The sequence below is a fragment of the Notamacropus eugenii genome, chromosome 5 (genome assembly GCF_028372415.1).
Source record: "Notamacropus eugenii isolate mMacEug1 chromosome 5, mMacEug1.pri_v2, whole genome shotgun sequence".
Lineage (NCBI taxonomy): Eukaryota > Metazoa > Chordata > Mammalia > Diprotodontia > Macropodidae > Notamacropus > Notamacropus eugenii.
The window spans coordinates 7,606,940-7,626,251 of NC_092876.1; the positions used below are offsets into that span (position 1 = coordinate 7,606,940).

Genomic DNA, 19,312 nt, shown 5'->3' on the forward strand with positions numbered 1-19,312 from the left:
AATCCACCAATTGCCTCCTGAAAGAGATGCCAAAAGGAAAACTCCTAGGAATATTGTAGCCAAATTCCAGAGCTCCCAGGCCAAGGAGAAAATACTGCAAACAGTCAGAAAGAAACAATTTGAGTACTGTGGAAATACAATCAGGATAGCACAAGATTTAGCAGCTTCTACATTAAGGGATGGCAGGGCTTGGAATATGATATTCTGGAAGTCAGAGGAACTAGGATTAAAACCAAGAATCACCTACACAGCAAAACTGAGTATAATACTTCAGGGGGAAAAAATGGTCTTTGAATGAAAGAGAGGACTTTCAAGCATTCTTGATGAAAAAACCAGAGCTGAATAGAAAATTTGATTTCCAAACACAAGAATCAAGAGAAGTATGAAAAGGTAAACAGGAAAGAAAAATCATAAGGGATTTACTAAAGTTGAACTGCTTATATTCCTAAATGGAAAAATAATATTTATAATTCTTGAGACTTTTCTCAGTACTAGGGTAGTTGAAGGTACATATAGATAGAGGGCACAGGGTGAGTTGAATAGGAAGGGATGATATCTAAAAAAATAAAATTAAGAGGTGAGAGAAGAATATATTGGGAAGAGAAGAATAGAATGGGGCAAATTATTTCTCACATAAAAGGCAAGAAAAAACTTTTTTTAATGGAAGGGAAGAGAGGGGAGGTGAGAGGGGAAAAGTGAACCTTACTCTCATCACATTTGGCTTAAAGAGGGAATAACATGCATACTCAATTTACTATGAAAATCTATCTTACCCTACAGGAAAGTGGAGGAGAAAGGGATAAGTGGGGGGTAGGGGATGACAGAAGGGAGGGCAAATGGGAGTAGGGTGTAATTAGAAGTAAATACTTTTGAGGAGGGATAGGGTCAAAAGAGAATAGAATAAATGATGGAGGGAAATACAGTTGGTTTTTTACAACATGACTTTTATGGAAGTCTTGCATAACTACACATGTATAACATATATCGAATTGCTTGCCTTCTCAGTGGGGATGGGTGGGAAGGGAGGGAGAGAAGTTGGAACTCAAAGTTTTAAAAATGAATGTTAAAAATTGTTTTAATATGCAACTGGGAAATAAGATATACAGGAAATGGGGTACAGAAATCTATCTTGCCCTACAAGAAAATAGAGGGGATGGGGATAAGAGAAGAGAGGGGTGTAATAGGAAGGAGGACAGATTGGGGGAAGGGGTAGTCAGAATGCACACTGTCTTGGAGTGGTTGGAGGGAAGAGATAGGGAGAAAATTTGAAACTCAAAATCTTGTGGAAATGAATGTTGAAAATTAAAATTAAATTTTTTTTTAAAAGAATTTCATTTCCCCCTGTGACCTCCCCTGTAGAATTTTAGCCTATGGAATCATATGTCTCCTTTAAACTGGATACCTTATTTCTCAAAATCTAGAGTGCATCCCCAATTGATAAATGGTCAAAGGATATGAACAGGCAATTTTCAGAGGAAGAAATTAAAGATATCTATAATCATATGAAAAAATGCTCTAAATCACTTTTGATTAGAGAGATGCAAATCAAAACAACTCTGAGGTACCACATCACACTTATAAGATTGGCAAACATGACAGAATAGAAAAATGATAAATGTTGGAGAGGATGTGGGAGAGTTGGAACACTAATTCATTGATGGTGGAGCTGTGAGCTCATCCAACCATTCTGGAGAGCGATTTGGAACTATGCCCAAAGGGCTACAAAAATGTGCATACCCTTTGACCCAGCAATATCGCTACTAGGACTGTATCTCCAAGAGATCATAAATATGGGAAAGGGTCCCACATGTACAAAAATATTTATAGCAGCACTCTTTGTAGTTGCCAAAAAACTAGAAATCAAGGGGATGCCAATCAATTGGGGAATGGTTGAATAAATTATGGTATATGAATGTAATGGAGTACTATTGCACCATAAGAAATGATGAACAAGAAGACTTCAGAGAGGCCTGGAAGGACTTATATGATCTGATGCTGAGTGAAAGGAGCAGAACCAGGAGAACTTTGTGCACAGCAATGACCACACTGTGCAAGAGTTTTTCCTGGTAGACTTGGAACTTTGTAATAACGCAAGAACATTAAAAAAAAAATTCCCAATGGTTTTCTAAGGCAAAATACCTTCCACACTCAGAGAACCAACTATGGAAGTCATTCGCAGAATGTAGCAGATCATGTTTGTGTGTATGAGTGTGTGTATTATGTTTTGATTTGTTATATGATTTCTTCCATTTATTTTAGTTCATCTACATAGCATGACTATAGTGAAAATGTATCCAATAGGAATGTGTGTGTAAAGCCTATATAGAATTGTATGCTGCCTTGGGGAGGGGAGGATAGGTGGGGGAGGGGGGGTAAAAATCTAAGTTTTATGGTAGTGACTGTAGAACATTAAAAATAAATAAATAAATAAAATAATAATTTAAAAAAAAATCTAGAGTGCATCCAGAAGGAGATCTTCTCTCTTCTATTACAAACTCAAGGAGGACATGGTATCTCTCCCATCAAGAGCCCTATCATTTCCCTTCTATCCATGTTTGGGGGCTAATGTAGAGCATTGTTTGGGGATGGTGAGTGGAGGGGCAACCAAAAAAAAAGAAGGTTGAAGTTTGAGAAAAAGGTCACTAGATTTGGCAACTAAGAAAAGAGAACTGAACAATGAGGTCAGAAGTTAGGCCAGAGAGAATTAAAAGAAGATTTACAGGGAAAGTAGAGTTACTTATTATAGATGGCCTTCTCAAGGAATTTAGCCACAGAAGGGAGGAGACATATGGGATAATAGCTAACATGAATGGATGGATCAAGTGAGGGAGACATGAGCATGTCTGTATTTATTAGGAAAATAGCCAGTAGACGAAGAGAGACTGAAGATAAGTGAGTCAGGATAGTAGAGGGGACAATCCGCTGGAGAGGACAAGATGAAATGGGATCCAGTGAGCATAGAGAGAGGCTTGCTGTGGCCAGGATGAGGCAATTTCTCCATGTGAGACTAGGGTGAAGGAAGAGAGAGTGGCAGAAAGCATGTGGGTGAGGTAAGATGAGAAGGGGGGAGGGAGAAGAGGAGACTGTTGATGAATGGTCTCAAATGTTTCAGAGAAATATGAGGTAAGGTTCTCAGAGAAGGTGAGGGAAGAGGAAGCCATGGAAGGAAGGTCTCCAAGGAAGGATGAGAAGATGTAGAAAAGCCATTATGGTGAGTAGGCTAGTGATCCAATCAGGCAGGTCTAGGAGAGAACGGAAGGGAAGGAAATAAGCATTTCTATGGCAACTGTTATGTGGACGGCACTGGGCTAAGTGTTTTTTTAAGTTTTTACAACTATTATCTCATTTGATTCTCACTGGACAGTAGGTGCTATTATCCCCATTTTACAGCTGAAGAAACTGAGGCAAACAGAGATTAAGTGACTTGCCCAGAATCACAAAGCCAATAAGTGTCTGAGGTTGAATTTGAACTTGGGTCTTCCTAAGTCCAGACCCAGAATGCCACCGTGCCACCAGCTCCTCATACATAAATACATGATATAATAATAATAATATAACAATATATAAAATATAAATAGGGCAGTTAGGTGGTACAGTCAGTAGAGTCCTGGGTCTGCAGGTAAGAAGTCTCACCTTTGTGAGTTCAAATCTGGCATCAGACACTTACTAGTTGTGTGATCCTGGGCATGTCACTTAACCCTGTTTGCCACAGTTCCTCTTCTATAAAATGAGCCAGAGAAGGAAATGGCAAACCATTCCAATAGCTTTGCCAAGAAAATCCCAAATGGCGTCATGAAAATTTGGACATGACTGAAATGACTAAACACCAGTAACAATAAATCAATATATATAACACCACAATAAATATACAAATAATGCGACAGTGTAACTCATTATAGAATATATGATTTAATGTTATTTGCATAAGTGTATAACATTTAATAAAATAAATATTTTAAATTAGATAATATATTTAATAAAACAGCTTAACATTCAACTTTCAAAGCTGTCCTGCTTGTCTGTGGTTCTTTCTGGCCTTCCTTCTTTTCTGTTCATTTTTTAAGAATCCTCAATGCTCTTTTTCTTTTCTCTTTCTGGCTGCCCTGTCCCTAGCCCCACTCTTCTTTCCACTCATCTTCAAACTGAAAGGAAGAAAAATCTCATCACAAATACATATATTCAAGCCAAAAAAAAATCCCTACATTGGCTGTGTCCAAAAATACGTCACATTCTGAATCTTGAGTCCAGCATCTCTCCATGAAGAGCTGTGCAGCATGCATCATCACCATCCTCTGCAGTTACAATTCATCACAGCATTTTCAATTTTATCCCATTGCCTCCTAGACTCCCAGTTTCCAATGTGACATGTAGGGAATCATAAAAGGATCCTGCCAGGCCTGGGGGATATGAGGAGTGTATATCTCAGGTATGCTCCCGGACTGGCAGCCTTCATATTAAATATCCCCTTCTCTCCAGTAGAGGTTGGATGTCATCTGAGGCCATTTTGACATGGACCCCAGGCTAGTCTGACCATGCTCAGTTCAGATAACAGAAAACTGTGTCCCCTACCACATGTGTGCATGTGTGAGGTGCAGGGTAGTTAGCCTCCTTTGGTTGGCCACCTGCATCTTTAAGACTGGCAAGATTGAGTCATTCTGCTGTTTTCTTTGCTGCCACCCTCCATGTGATGAGTTCTTTTCAGCAACTCTTATTTGCTGTGTTCAGAGGGGAAAGATCCCAGTTCACCCACAGTATGGGTGCCATCAACTGAACCAGTGAGAGGGAAAGCCTTCCCTTCCCCTGCTCCCTCTTTTAGCCACCTCCTAGAAATAAGCCTGGGGATATATGATTCTGTTCCGTGTTGTTTGTCCTTCTGTTTCAGGTGCTAGAGACAATCCCCATGGATGAGTTACATGGAAGCTGCGAGAAGTCAGTGTCTGGGACTTGAGCCCCAAGAATTTTGGACTTCAAACTGGGAATGTGCTCTATGGGAATCGAACTAAGCTATGAACCTAATCCCATTCCCCTTCCTAGAGACTGAGATGTTTGTGATTGCATCTTTTGAGTTGCATACCGTGTTGCATACACAAACAGATACAACGCCTTACTAGGAAAGGGGTATTGAGACCTGGTATAACATAGAAATAGGAGTAAGGGTTTCTGGAGCACAACAGCATTCGATTTCTCTGAATCTCATGTTCATAAGATGGAAAGGCTAATACAGGGTTGTCCCAAAAATCCACACTAAGACTTTGGGACAACCCATCCTGGACTTCGTGCGTCATAGAAAGTTTCTTATGAGGATTAAACGAGGCAGTAAATAAGAAAAAATACTGACAGTAACAATGGTCTGCATTTATATAGGACAGTAGGTTTTTGAAAAATGCTTGATATATCCTATTTCATTTGATTCTCACAAGTCTTCAAGGTAGGTACTTAGAGCAAGTATCATTGTCCTCACGTAGGAATAGGCAAATGCCCAGACCAGCTGGTTTAAGGCCAGGATAGCAGAAATGTTTTGTTGTTCTTGTATTGAGGACTTTCAAGAATTGGGTTCTACTTTGCCCTCAACGTAAGAGCCAATGGAGAAAGCTCTTCCCATCTTGACTTTGGATGGTGGGGGGGCCACACACAACACTGCAAGAAGGGGATGATGTGATCTATTAGGTGCTTATGTCAAGGCTTCAAACCTATTTGCTCGATGAGCCTACCACATGAGTCTAGTCATTTGATGATTTAGTCAGTCATCTCTTTTACACTTTACACAAAAATGTTGTAGAAGAGGCAAAACAAAACAAAGAACCATGACGACAAAACACCATGCCTTAGTAGCACCATCTTGTCTACTTGTGCCATGACTCCAAACAGAAAATGTGTAGCTGCTAAGAGTACTTTTTCTGCCCCAACCAGGAATGATTCTCTAACTCAGAAGTCCTCAAAGCGTGGTCCAAGGACTCCTGAAACTGATGAATTTGCAAGGTTAAAACTATTCCCATAATAAAAGTAAGATATTTTCATTTCTAATATGGTAAATATCAATAGATAAAATCCCCTTTAAACAAGAGCTCTTTGGGAGTCCTCACTAATTTTTACAAACGTAAAAGGGTCCTAAGACCAAAAAGTTCAAGAACTGTTGCTTTAAACAATTAATAGCCTTAAAGATAATTAACTACTAAACATCTCTCTAGGTAATAGTGTGGTAAAGTGAAAAGAGAGCTGGATTTGGAGTAAAACTTAGTGAAATGGGTTTGAATGGTAGTGAGCTCCTCTTTATCAGAAATATTCAAACAGAGGCTAGAAGACCACAAGAGGCAGTAGCTGCTGAGAGCCTTTTCAATGCTAAATTCTGTAATTCTATGTATGAGAAGACCTGGGTTCAAATCCCAATCTTGTCATTTACTCTGGGTGATCTTGGGCAAATCACTTCTCTCTGGATCTCACTTTTTTCCTTCTAAAATGAGAAATAAGCTTTAAGTTAATTTCCAAGCCTAAGTGTCTAGACCTGGGACCTGAAATTAAACCTAGCCCCTGCTCTGGAGGACAAAACTTGCCAAAGGAGTGGAAGTCAAACCTGAAAAAGTGTGAGTGAAATGGGTTTAGACGATGAAAAGAAGCCAAGTGACATCTGCACAAGCTAAGCCAGACATCCTCCTTTGGGGCTGGACTTAACTGATAAGAAAATTCAATTTCTGTGCAACTGCTTTATCTTTGTACAAGCTCTGTTTGTCAAAAACATAGTCTTGTCTCGGCTGAGTGATGGAAAAGAGACAATTTCGTAGTAGAGAGAGATTACTATGTCCCTAGGGACTAGTGTGGCTCAGAGGCTTAAAGAAACTAGTGGAGCTGATGCAAATAATGATGACTTGAAAATAAAAGGAAACAGAATTAGTCATTGGGCAAGACATACTTGACTCACTACATTTGAAAATTAAATTAAAAGGCATGATTAGATTGTACTCTAATCATGATCAATTTGTTAATTAGGCTATCGGTATTCAATAAATTGCATTTATAGCCTCTTAATAACCAAAGACCCCAAGGTAGGGCTTACTAGCCTTCATATAGTTTGGGAAAGTACAAGAGAACAAAGAACAGAGTTGTACAGGTGGGGAAGACAATGCAATTAGTTACAGGGTAGACAACATCAAAGGGGTGAGGACAACATGCATGGGGCAAGTAGCCACCCTTCTCTGTCATTAAGAAATGTTGATTGATTTATGGGACCCATCTGTATCCTGAGGACATCGTTAGTGGACCAGGGATAAGAGACTGCCTGGCTTCTAGGAGGATTTGTAAGGGAGCTAAGACCCTCTTGGTTGTATAAGGTCAGGCAAGTATGGACAATATAATTTGTGAAAATATACCAAATCAGCTCGTAGGCCTTTAAAGATAACAGACGTCCTAGAATTTTCCCATGAGCTGAAAGTATGATAAATAACAATTTTTCCATTAATTATAATTTTATAACAATCATTCATAACTCAAAAGGAAAGCTCAATTCCTGAGCTCAACTCAAGAACACAGAAAGAGAACTTTTAGGCAGATACAGACTCAATCATAAAAATCAGTACAGCATAAAATCAGTTACATTGTAGAATCAATACAGTAGAAATTCAAGGTAATATTAATTTGATCTTCTCACCCCATAGGGAACTATATGAACATAATTACAAAACACTTTTTCACACAAATAAAGACAGATTTAAACAATTGGAGAAATAGTAAATGCTCATGGGTAGGCTGAGACAATATAATAAAAATGACAATTCTATCTAAATTAATTTACTTATTCAGGGCCATACTAATCAAACCACCAAAAATTATTTTATAGAGCTAGAAAAAAAATAATAAAATTCATCTGAAAGAATAAAAGATCAAGAATGTCAAGGAAATTAATGAAAAAAGTGTGAAGGGAAGTGGTTTCACAGTAGCAGATTTAAAGCTACAGTACGAAGCAGTCACTTTGGGGCTTATTTTGGAAAGAAGGTTTGTGTGCCAGATGAGACTCTGGGAAGCCGCTAAGTTGCCTCCCGGCTCTGAAAACCCAAATGCTGGTGCTTATCCCTGGTAATGATGTATGTACTGCCTACATATTGTCAGACAGTCAGAAGCCCTGTCTGTTGGTCTTTCTGTCTGTAATTTATGATCAGGATGCTGATTTTTTTTCCCCTGAACTAAATAAATGATATACGTACTTGATTAAAGTAGATTGTTGACCCCTCGAAAGTTGTTTTCCTTTAGAAAAGCTGATCTAAGAACCTGTACAGCAGGCCCTCCTGTGTATGCCAGGGTCATTGCTATTACAGAAGGAAAGTGGTTTCACAGTACAAGATTTAAAACTATATTACAAACAGTAATCATTCAAACAATCTAGTACCAGTTAAGAAATAGAGTGGTGAATCAGTAGAACAGATAAAATAGATTAAGTATACAAAACAGTAGTAAGTGACCACAGTAATTTAGTGCTTGATAAACCCAAAGATTCAAGATTTGGGGGGCAAGAACTCATTATTTGACAAAAATTCCTGGGAAAACTGAAAAGCAGTGTGGCAGAAATTAGGCAGAGATCAATATCTCACATCATATACCAAGATAAGGTCAAAATGGCTACATAATTTAGTTATAAAGGGTGATATCAAGCAAATTAGAGGAGCATGGAAAATTTTACCTATCAGATCTATGAATAATGGAAGATCTTATGACCAAACAAGACATACAGGGTCACAAGAAGTAAAACTGATAATTTTGATTACAAAAAATTAAAAATGTTTTGTAAAAAACAAAACCAATGCAGCCAAAATTGGAAGGAAAACAGGAAATGGGGGCAAGGGGAGAGAAAGTATTTATAGCAAGTATCTCTGATAAAGGCCTCATTTCTCAAATATATAGGGGACTGAGTCAAATTTATTTAAAAGGAGAGAGAACCATTCCCCAACTGATAAACGGTCAAAGGGTATGAATAGGCAGTTTTCAGAAGAAATCAAATCTTCCTACAGTCATATTTTTAAAAAGCTCTAAATCACTATTGATTAGAGAAATGCAAACAAAATAACTCTGAGTGTGAGGTAGTACCTCACACCTGCCAGACTGGCTAACATGACAAAAAAGGAAAATAACATGCTGGAGGGAATGTGGAAAAATAGGTACATTAATGTACTGTTGATAGAGTTGTGAACTGGTCAACCATTCTGGAGAACAATTTGGAACTATGTCCAAAGGGCTATCAAACCTTTTGAACCATCAATGCCACTACTAGGTCTGTAACCCAAAGACATCAAAGAGGAAAAGACCTATATGCATAAAACTATTTCTAGTAGCTTTTTTTGTGGTGGCAAAGAATTGGAAATGGAGGGAATGCCCACTAATTGAGGAATGACTGAACAAGTTGTGGCATATGATCGTAATGGAATACTATTTTGCTGTAAGAAATGATAAGCAGGATGGCTTCAGAAAAACATGGAATGACTTATATGAATTGATGCAAAGTGAACTGAGCAGAACCACTAGAATATTGTACACAGTAACAGCAATATTGTAAAGATGATCAAATGTGACTTAGTTACTCTGATCAATACAATGATCCAAGATAATTCCAAAGGGCTTGGGATGAAAAATGCCATGCACCTGCAGAGAGAACTGATTAACAAGGAGTGCAAATTGAAATATAATTTTTCCCTTTTTTTTTTGTAAATGTTTGGCATGATTTCCCATGCATAACTGATATACTGTTTGCCTTCTCAATGGATGGGTGAAGGGCTAATGGGAGAGCATTTGGAACTAAAAAAATTTTAATGTTAAAAAAAAATAATACATGAAAAAATATATTTTTTAAAATGTTTGTGGACTAGTTGACTGACACTGAAGAAAGGAAGTAGAAGCATCAATTTCTCAAAGAATTTAGCCATAAAAAGGAGGAGAGATGTAGGATGATAGCCAGCAAGAATGGATGGATCAAGTTAGGGTTTTCTGAAAATGGGAGAGACATGGGAGTACTTGAAGACTTGAGGGAAGCAGAAAGACTGAAGATGAGGAAGTAGGGATGATAGATGGAGCCATTTGCTGGAAAAGACAGAATGGAAAGAGATCACCTGTGTGCATGTAGAGGCATTTGCCTTGGCAAGGAGGACCACCTCTTCATGTAAGAGGGAGTAAGGAGGGAAAGTGACAGAAGGCAAGCGGGTGATGTGAGATGAGATGAAGAGATCTGGGAACTTTCAATGAATGGTTCTCAATGTTTTCAATGAAGTATGAGGCATGGTCCTCAGCTGACAAAGTGGAGGGAGACAAATTCATGAAAGGTTTGAGGAGGAAGGGAAAAGAATGGAAGAGTGAGTCAATTAGGGAGGGGTGAAAGGATTGCCTTACAAAGATGAGGACCTAGTTGAGATTATGTGACATAAATCTGTAGTGCATTCAATTCATCTGATTCTCTTCTCAAGCTTTGTTCAGCAGCATAAGTAGCAGGGAAGGCAGTGGATTGGATAATGTAAACCTGAGTCTTAGCAGGGCATGATCCTTGATAGAATAAAGGAATACTTGAGAGAAAGGAGTGTGGACTTAAAGTGGCTCACCAAAAGGTCAAAGGAGGAAAGAAAAGAGAATATAACCAATGCAAGGGTGATAGCCTGGAAAACACAATATATTCAGTTCTGGACATATCTACAGGACATTCAGTTAGAAAAGTATAATCGCTTATTGGAAATGTGAGACTGAAGGTTAGGAATGAGGTGGTTGTTCAGTCATTTTTAGTCATGTCCAACTCTTATGATCCCATTTGCAGTTTTCTTGGCAGATACTAGAGTAGCTTGCCATTTCCTCCTCCAGTTCATTTTACAGATGAGTAAACTAAGGCAAAGAAGATTAAGTAATTTGCACAGAGTCACACAGCTAGTGTCTGAGGCCAGATTTGAACTCAGGAAGATGAGTCTTTCTGACTCCAAGGCCAACACTTTATCTACTGTGCCACCTAGCTTCTCCAAAAAAGAATATGGACAAGAACAGGACATCCAGTTAGAAAAGTCTGACAGGCAATTGGAAATGTGAAACTGAAGGTTAGAAAAAGTTAGAACTGGACAAATGATATGAAAATCAACTGCAAGAGAAGTGAATACCTGGGAACTAAGGAAACCAGTAAGTGAAATGGTACAGCAGAAGGCTTGGGGAGACCCCTACAGTTAGCTGGCAGGGCCTGGATGAAGATCTAGCTGAGAGGGCAGTATCATGACAAACTAAAGAGTACTGACAGTTAGCTTTTACACAGTGTTTTATTGTTTGCAAAGCATTTTACAAATATTAACCCATTTGATCCTGACAACCCTACAAGGTAGGTATTATTATCCCAATTTTACCACCAGTGTCTGAGGCTTGATTTGAACCCATCTTCCCATCTCCAGACCTGGTGCTGTAGTCACTGAGCCTCCTAGTTCCATCCACAAGGCCTGAAGCAGCAATGGAGAGCAAGCTGTCTGAGCACTGACTTGGGAGAATGGCTGGAAAGGGTGGCCAGGGAAGCTGTGTCTGAAGGAGACAGGTCTCACTGAGTACGTGAAAATGGAGGGAGAAAGGAAAAGATTTCAGATGAAAACAAATGTTACCCAGAAACAAGAATTCCAGAGCACAGCAGAAAAAGTGGGTAGCTTTAGAGTGGGATGTTGATAGGGTTTGGTTGAAGGGAATTCTAATATGGGAGCTATCAATGGAGGACTAAGAATGGGATTTGAACAATGGTGGCTGGGAGCTGAGAATCGCTGGGATAGGAAGAGAATGACAGGGGTTTTTTGGTTGTTCAATTGTTTCAGTCATGCTCAACTCTTCGTGACTCCATTTGGGGTTTTCTTAGCAAAGGTACTAGAGTGGTTTGCCATTTCTTTCTTCATCTGTAAAATTAGGTAACTGAGGCAAACAGAGTTAAGTGACTTGTCCAGGGTCACACAGCTAGTGTATGAGGTCAGATTTGATCTTGGAAAGCTGAATCTTCCTGACTCGAGGCTTAGCATTCTACCTACTATGCCACCTAGCTGCCCTAATGACAGGGTCAGGGCACTTTTATCATTAAGGAATAAGTTCAGGTAGGGTCCACAGAGGTTCAGCCTAGGAGTGGTGTTATCCCAGACAGTCAGGAAACAGCACTAATTGAAAAGGGGGTGGGAGTAGGGGAGAAGTGGGTCAAGTTATAGTTGGCTTGAGGGAGTATCTACAGTACTATGGACTTAGAATGGCAATCCCTGTGTAGTTGCAGGTCCTCCCCGAGCACCTGGAGCTGGATGGAATGGCTGCTCTGAGAAGCCAGGAAGGTCCCAGGGAGGTTAGAGGTAGGGGAGGCAAGGCAAACAGCTCTGAAGGACTCAGTGCAATGACCGTGATACTAAAGGACCCCGGATAAAACACCGTCTCCACTACTGAACAAAGTGATGTCTTAAGCTGCAGATCAAGACGTTTTTGGACTTGGCCAATGTGGGAATTTCTTTTACTTTACTATACATATTTGATACCAGGCTTATTTTTTTCTTTCTTCTTCGATGGGGCAGTGGGGAAGGAAGGGAGTGAATAATTTTTGTTAATGAAAAAAATTAATTTTTTTAAAAAGAGTTCATGGATAGCTCTTATTTGGGAACCAATGAGATTGCCTGACTCTTGGGAAGTTTATTATAGGATCATGGATACAGAGACAGAAAGAAATCAATTAGTTGAACTCCCTTTTTACAGTTGCCTTCATAACTACCCCCTCTATGAACAGTCTTCCCATAAGGATACTGTGGGCTTCCATATACTATTCGTACAAACTATCCCACCTTCTGAAATCTCTGGCAATACTCAAAAAAATTCATCCATTTCTCTGCTGTCCTAGACAATCTCTAGTATCAAAGGTAAGTACATATACAGAATAGCCATCTGATTTTGCCTGTTTTTAGATGAGCAGAATAAAATCTTGATTACAGTAATTCCCATATCAGTAGTGCTTGAAGGCTCACAAGGGCAGAGGCAGCTAGGTGCTGCAGTGAAATAATGCCCTTAAAGTCAGGAAGACTTGAATTCAAATCCTGCCCAAGACACTCACTTGGCCATGTGATGCTGGACGAATCACCTTTCTAGGCTTCCTTCTCGTGGTAAAACAAGCAGAAGGCTAGCACCCAGCTCACTCATGGGGTCAGAGAGGACCACATGAGATAACATGCACAAGGCACTCTGTAAACCTTAATGTGCCACATCAGTGCTAGCTACAAAGTACATTTTTACACCTAGAAGCCACGGAGAGGAAGGACTTTGATCAATTAGGAAAATGAGTTCAGTGATCAGCCCTTGGTCACACAATAATGGTCAGTTCCAAGGAGAGCTCTATCTGCACTCTAACTTGCTTTCCAGTGAAATTTTGCATCTTCCACTACTGTGTACTACATCAAATTGCTGACTCAAACTAGAAGGCTAGTGAAGCCCTGGATGTTTTTTACCAATAAACTCCTACCTGACCATGCTGTCCCTTTAATTTGTGGAGGTGATTTTTCAAGTTAAAGTTTGGGACAACAATTATCCCTACTACAAATCTTTGGCTCCCAGCACCAGCTTGTCTAGATCTTTTTAGGATCCTGACGTACCCTTCAAAGCTATGCATTGTCTGAAAATGTGATGCGTGCCACCTGTGCATGATACAACTGCAGTGACTGTGGTCATCTTAAAAGCATCAAACAGCACATGACCATCATCAAAGACATCCCTCCTCTGTACAATGCAGGAATTTCCCTTTCTCAAATGCTAAATACAATGGTCCAGGATGTCTTGTATCTTGTTATTATTTTTTCATTATATTATATTCAGTATATTATTGAAAAAGACAGGCAGAGTACACAGGGCTGTCCAGCCTCAGCAAGCCTGAGGTTTAAGTTTCTTTACCTCTCAGTGCATCTCTTAACTCCCTAAGTTAAAGTCTGTGTGCTGAGCTGCTTTGGTAGAGGGAGTTCCCAATACTAACAGAAATCACAGGCCCTGTTCCTATCCCTGTCTGCATGTGCCTAGTCCAAGTTTTGTGGCATAAACTCCTGTCATAATAATAGCAACCTTCCTAAACCTGAGTATCCATTCCTCAACAAGCCTTTTGTGATTACCTTCTGTGGCATTCCCTTGGCCTCCAGGGGTATACTTCCCCCACGAACTGATGTCTAGGGACTCTGGTGGGAGTCTTCAAATCAAGAACTCATCTAAATTCTTTTTTATTAAGTCCAATAATCATCAACAAAAACAAACATACAAAACATTGGTAGAAACAAATGAACATACAAAAACAAGCAAAGAAAATAATTTTGTTTTGCATCTCCTTCCAGTCCGGCCAGAAGTTTCTTTTTGGCACCTGTCTTAAGCTAAACGGCTTCCAAACACTGAGACCAGATGATCCTAAAGACAAACTCAAGCTATAATTTTTCACTTCTATAAAGGCCTATCTTTAGATGCGGGCTAGCCAGACAAGAAACCACTAACCCACTCTCCACTTCCAAACCATTTCCTGGCTCTTGGCATCTTCTACTTGCTAAATTTCCTTTAACCCCTCTGTTACCATAAGTTACCCGCTCACCAACATGTTTCACTTATTTCTTCTCACTAAAATGTTATCTAACTGAATGTTTTGGAAAGGAACGTTTTAGTTTTGAAGAATGGGTTCCCTTTTCTGCTTGAAGACATTATTTTAACTAAATATTTGTGTACTTCCTGACAGACCTTGTATGAACATACACCCTTTTGATGGCAAGTAGAGAGTGTATTACCAGAGAAAAGCAAATGGAGAAATTTTCTATTTCTCTATCCCATGTAGCAAAGTGATAACGGGACAGTTTTGAAAACAACAGATCTGATACATTTACACTGAGGAATATGAGCTGAAGAACAAACCATAAATGAAAGCCTTCTCATATTCATTCTGAGAAACATAGGGTTTCTCTCCAGAACAGATTCTCTGGTGTGGAATAAGGCTTCCACTGGGACTAACAACTTTTCCTGTCTGATACAAATGTATAGGGTTTCTCTCCAGGATGGATTTTCAAGACGTTGAGTAATCTGATTCATGTGGTGAAAGGCCATTCCACAAACACTACATTTCAAGTTATATTTATGGGTTTCTTACCCTGATAAAAACTTCTGAGCTGACTAAAGGTTTTTCCACATTCACAGGAATAATACCATTTTCTCCTTCAGCATGAAATTCTGTTGCTGAGATAGGAGTCAGACTAAGGATAACTACCAACCTACATGCCTACATTTCCAGCTCTTCAAAATCTTTATGAGAATAATCTAGACACACATTCTGGATCAAAGTGGAGAAAGGAATAAGCAGGTTTGAGAAACTCCTATTCTACAGCAGACTACATCTTTACAATCACACAACTGACTGAAAGGTGCAGAGAATATTAGGATCTCCCTGTGCTTCCCGTTTGCTATCAAGGGCTCTCCCATGCATGAATCCAAACCATACGAGGATCCTTGGGAGTCACAACAAAAAGGAACTCATTCGACAACTGCCAAATGAGGAGTTGCTAGAGGTGTTGGCCACCTCAGTCTCTTGGAATCCCTGGTTTTCTTTAAATTGCAGCTGAGATGCTGCTTTCTATAGGAGGGACTTCTTAACCTCCTATCCCCTGCCCTCAGCTTCTACTGCTTCCACCCCCAAAATTGTCTTTTGTATCTGTATACCGTACCACGGACAATACATGTGTCTATATACCCTTGTCTCCCCCAACAGAATGTAAGCTCCATGAGAACAGGGGTTGTTTCATTTTTGTCTCTGTATCTCAAAGACCTAGCACAGTGCCTGATACACTGTTGTCCTTTGTTCTCAAAGAGAAACAAAATGACATCACCATGATAAAGGAAAGTTTCAGTGAGTCCAACTGTGGCTGATCAGACCAACATGAGCTCAGAATGCTCTACCACAGGTTGGGCACAGATAGTCCATATAAATTTTTGGAGTGGATACTCCAAATTTGCGCATCCTACATTTACTTGGTGCTGTCTCCATTCTGCTTTGCTCACAGAGCCTGACACATAGTAGGCACTTAATAAATGCTTGCTGACCATGTCTATCTCAGAGTCCAAGTGCAAGAGGAATTCCCAAGAGATGCTGAAGTCCTCTAGATGCTCCTGTTTGTAGAGTGTGCTAATGACAGCAAGCTCTGACACAGTGTAGGGCCTCCTAAATGAGGTTCAAAAGAAACTGGCCCAATGATCCACACAGTGAATTTTGGTATATTGGCTACGTTTACCCTCTGGCATTATTTCTTTGATGTTGTTGACCAAGGCATCCCTGTCAAATGAAAGCTTACTCACATTAACTGCAATCACAGGGTTTTTCCTCTATTATGGATTCTCTTATGGTGCTTTAAGGCTGAGACCTGCTTGAAGGCTTTACCACATTCATTACATTTATATGGTTTCTCTCTGGTATGAATTCTCTGATGCTTTGTAAGGTAAATATTCTGATTGAAGGCTTTTCCACATTCGTTACATATAAAAGGTTTCTCTCCAGTATGAATTTTCTGATGATTGGTAAGAGTTCCCTTCTGACTGAAAGCTTTCCCACATTCCATACACATATAAGGTTTCTCTCCAGTATGAGTTCTCTCATGGTGACTAAGGGCTGAGTATTGCCTGAAGTTCTTACCACATTTATTACACGTATAGGGTTTCTCACCAGTATGGATTCTCTGATGCTGAGTAAGGTAAATGTTCTGGTTGAAGGCTTTTCCACATTCACCACATTTATAGGGTTTCTCTCCAGTATGAATTCTCAGATGTGTTGTAAGGCTTCCACTATGACTAAAAGATTTTCCACATTCCATACATGTATAGGGTTTTTCTCCAGTATGAATTCTGAGATGCTGAGTAACCTGGTTCATGTGGCGGAAAGCTTTCCCACAAACAGGACATTTACAAGATTTCTCTCCTGTGTGAATTTTCTGATGTGCAGTAAGGCTTCCCCTGTGACTAAACGATTTTCCACAATCACCACATTTATAGGGTTTCTCTCCAGTATGAATTCTCTGATGCTGAGTAAGATAAATATTCTGGTTGAAGGATTTCCCACATTCACTACATTTATAAGGTCTCTCTCCTGTATGACTTCTTTGATGCTTAGTAAGACTTGCCTGATAAGTGAAGGCTTGACCACAATCACTGCATTCATAGGGTTTCTCTCCAGTATGAATTCTCTGATGCTGAGTAAGGGTTCCACTGTGACTAAAAGCCTTTCCACATTCTGTACAAATATATGGTTTCTCTCCAGTGTGAGTTCGCTCATGGTGAGCAAGGGCTGAATATTGCCTGAAAGCTTTACCACATTCATTGCATGGATAAGGCTTTTCTCCAGTATGAATTCTCTGATGCTGAGTAAGGCTTCCACTGTGACTGAAGGCTTGCCCACATTCCTTGCATTCATAGGGTTTCTCTCCAGTATGAATTCTCTGATGTAAAGTAAGAGCTGAGCTGTCATTGAAAGATTTTCCACAATCCCCACAAATAAAGGGTTTCTCCCCTGTGTGAGTTCTCTGATGTCGAATAAGATACATACTCTGTCTGAAAGCTTTTCCACATTCACCACATTTATAAGGTTTCTCTGCAGTGTGAATTCTCTGATGTAGCAGAAGCGGCGAGCTATCACTGAAGCACTTCCCACACTGGTTACATTTAAAGGGTTTCTCCCCGATATGAAGTGTCTTATGTCGAGTAAGGTGAATTTTTTGTCTAAAAGCTTTTCCACATTCACTACAATTATAGGGCTTCTCTCCAGTGTGAATTCTCTGATGTAGAGCAAGTGACCAGCTATCACTAAAGCATTTAATACAATGATTACACTGATAAGGTTTTTCCCCACTATGAAGTGTCTTGTGTCGGATCAGGTGCATTTTTTGTCTGAAGGCTTGTCCACAATCACTACATTTATAAGGTCTCTCTCCAGTATGGATTCTCTGATGTTGAATAAGGTGCATACTTTGTCTGAATGCAATTCCACATTCACTACATTTAAAGGGTTTCTCTCCAGAAGGAATTCTAGCATGTGGAATAAGGTGCCTCCTTTGTGGGATGCTTTGCCCTAACTCATCAAAATCGTAAGATTTCTTTCCACCAGGTAGTCTATAATATCGAATAAGGTCTGAGTGATAATTGAAAGCTCTGCTACATTCATTATACTTACAGGATTTCTTCCCGAAGGCAATTCTACTGCGCCTTACTAGCTCTGAATATTGTTTGAAGTTACTTCCACGTGTGTCGTATTTATGCAGAGATTTTTTAATGGCAACGTTTTCTTGCGCATCAGTGATTAACATCATACTGAAACTTCTCCCAAATTTATTACATTCGCGATCATTCACTTCACTGGAAGTGTTATTGTCAGTGACTGTTACTTGCCTTAAATCCCTCTCATGGTTGCTGAGTTGCTTCTCAAACATAGCATCATATTCCCAGACCTGTTCCAACTTCAAGTCCAAGGGAATGTTCATCGGGAAGCTTTCTTGCAATGATTCTTCTATAGGAATGCCATCCTTTGAATCTATCTCCATAGACCCAGGACCCACATCATTATCTGAAAAAAATTGAGATATTTAAACAGATAGATAGACAAGATAAGACAGATAAAAAGATAAATGTCCCATGCCCCTACTATATTGAGACAAACGAAACTGAAGAGTAAACCCTCTTTCATGGAGGACATTTTTCCTAGGGCAATTAGTCATTAAAAACACACCCACAGACAACATACTGTGCTAGGAACTAAGGATATAAAGACAAAAAAGAGAAACAGTTCATACCGTCAAGAGCATACATGCTATGATGGGAGAGAAAAAAAGATAAATACAAGGTCATTTGAGGAGATTAGCAACACTAACTCCTGGAGAGATCAAGCAAGGTTTATGGAGAAGGCTCTTCTTGGGCTGACCCCTAAAGGAAGAAAAGGAATGTGAGAGGGGAAGAGAGCAGAAGAGTGCATTCCAAGCATGGGGGATGGCCTAGGCAAAGGAATGGAGGTGGGGGGGCAGAACTCCAAGTTTGAAGAACAGTTTTTAGTTCAGTCTGAGTAAAATACAGATTGTATGAAAATGAATAACATAAAATAAAGGTGGAGGGCTTAGATGAAGTCAACCATTAGAAAGCATTAAAAGCAAGGCTGAAGAATTTGTATTTTATCTAAATCCTTAAGACAACAGGAAGTCAATGAAGTTTTCTGAATAAGGCAAAGACAAGGTCAAACCTACACCATACTTAAGACATTCCTGGCAGCTTTGCAGTAGGTGGACTAGAGAGTGGAATGACTGAAAGAGTGATGAAAACTGTT

The 19,312-nt window shown here is 39.6% G+C and overlaps 1 protein-coding gene across 1 annotated transcript in view; it reads right to left on the minus strand.

Moving 5' to 3' along the window:
- Positions 1-11,245: 11,245 nt before the first annotated feature.
- LOC140507319 (uncharacterized) overlaps positions 11,246-19,312 on the minus strand; it is a 58,182-nt gene continuing 50,115 nt past the window's right edge. The window contains exon 15 of the mRNA XM_072615433.1: positions 11,246-18,562. Within this exon, the coding sequence (XP_072471534.1) occupies positions 16,320-18,562 (2,243 nt within the window). The 3' untranslated portion in view covers positions 11,246-16,319. The remainder of the gene's footprint in view (positions 18,563-19,312) is intronic.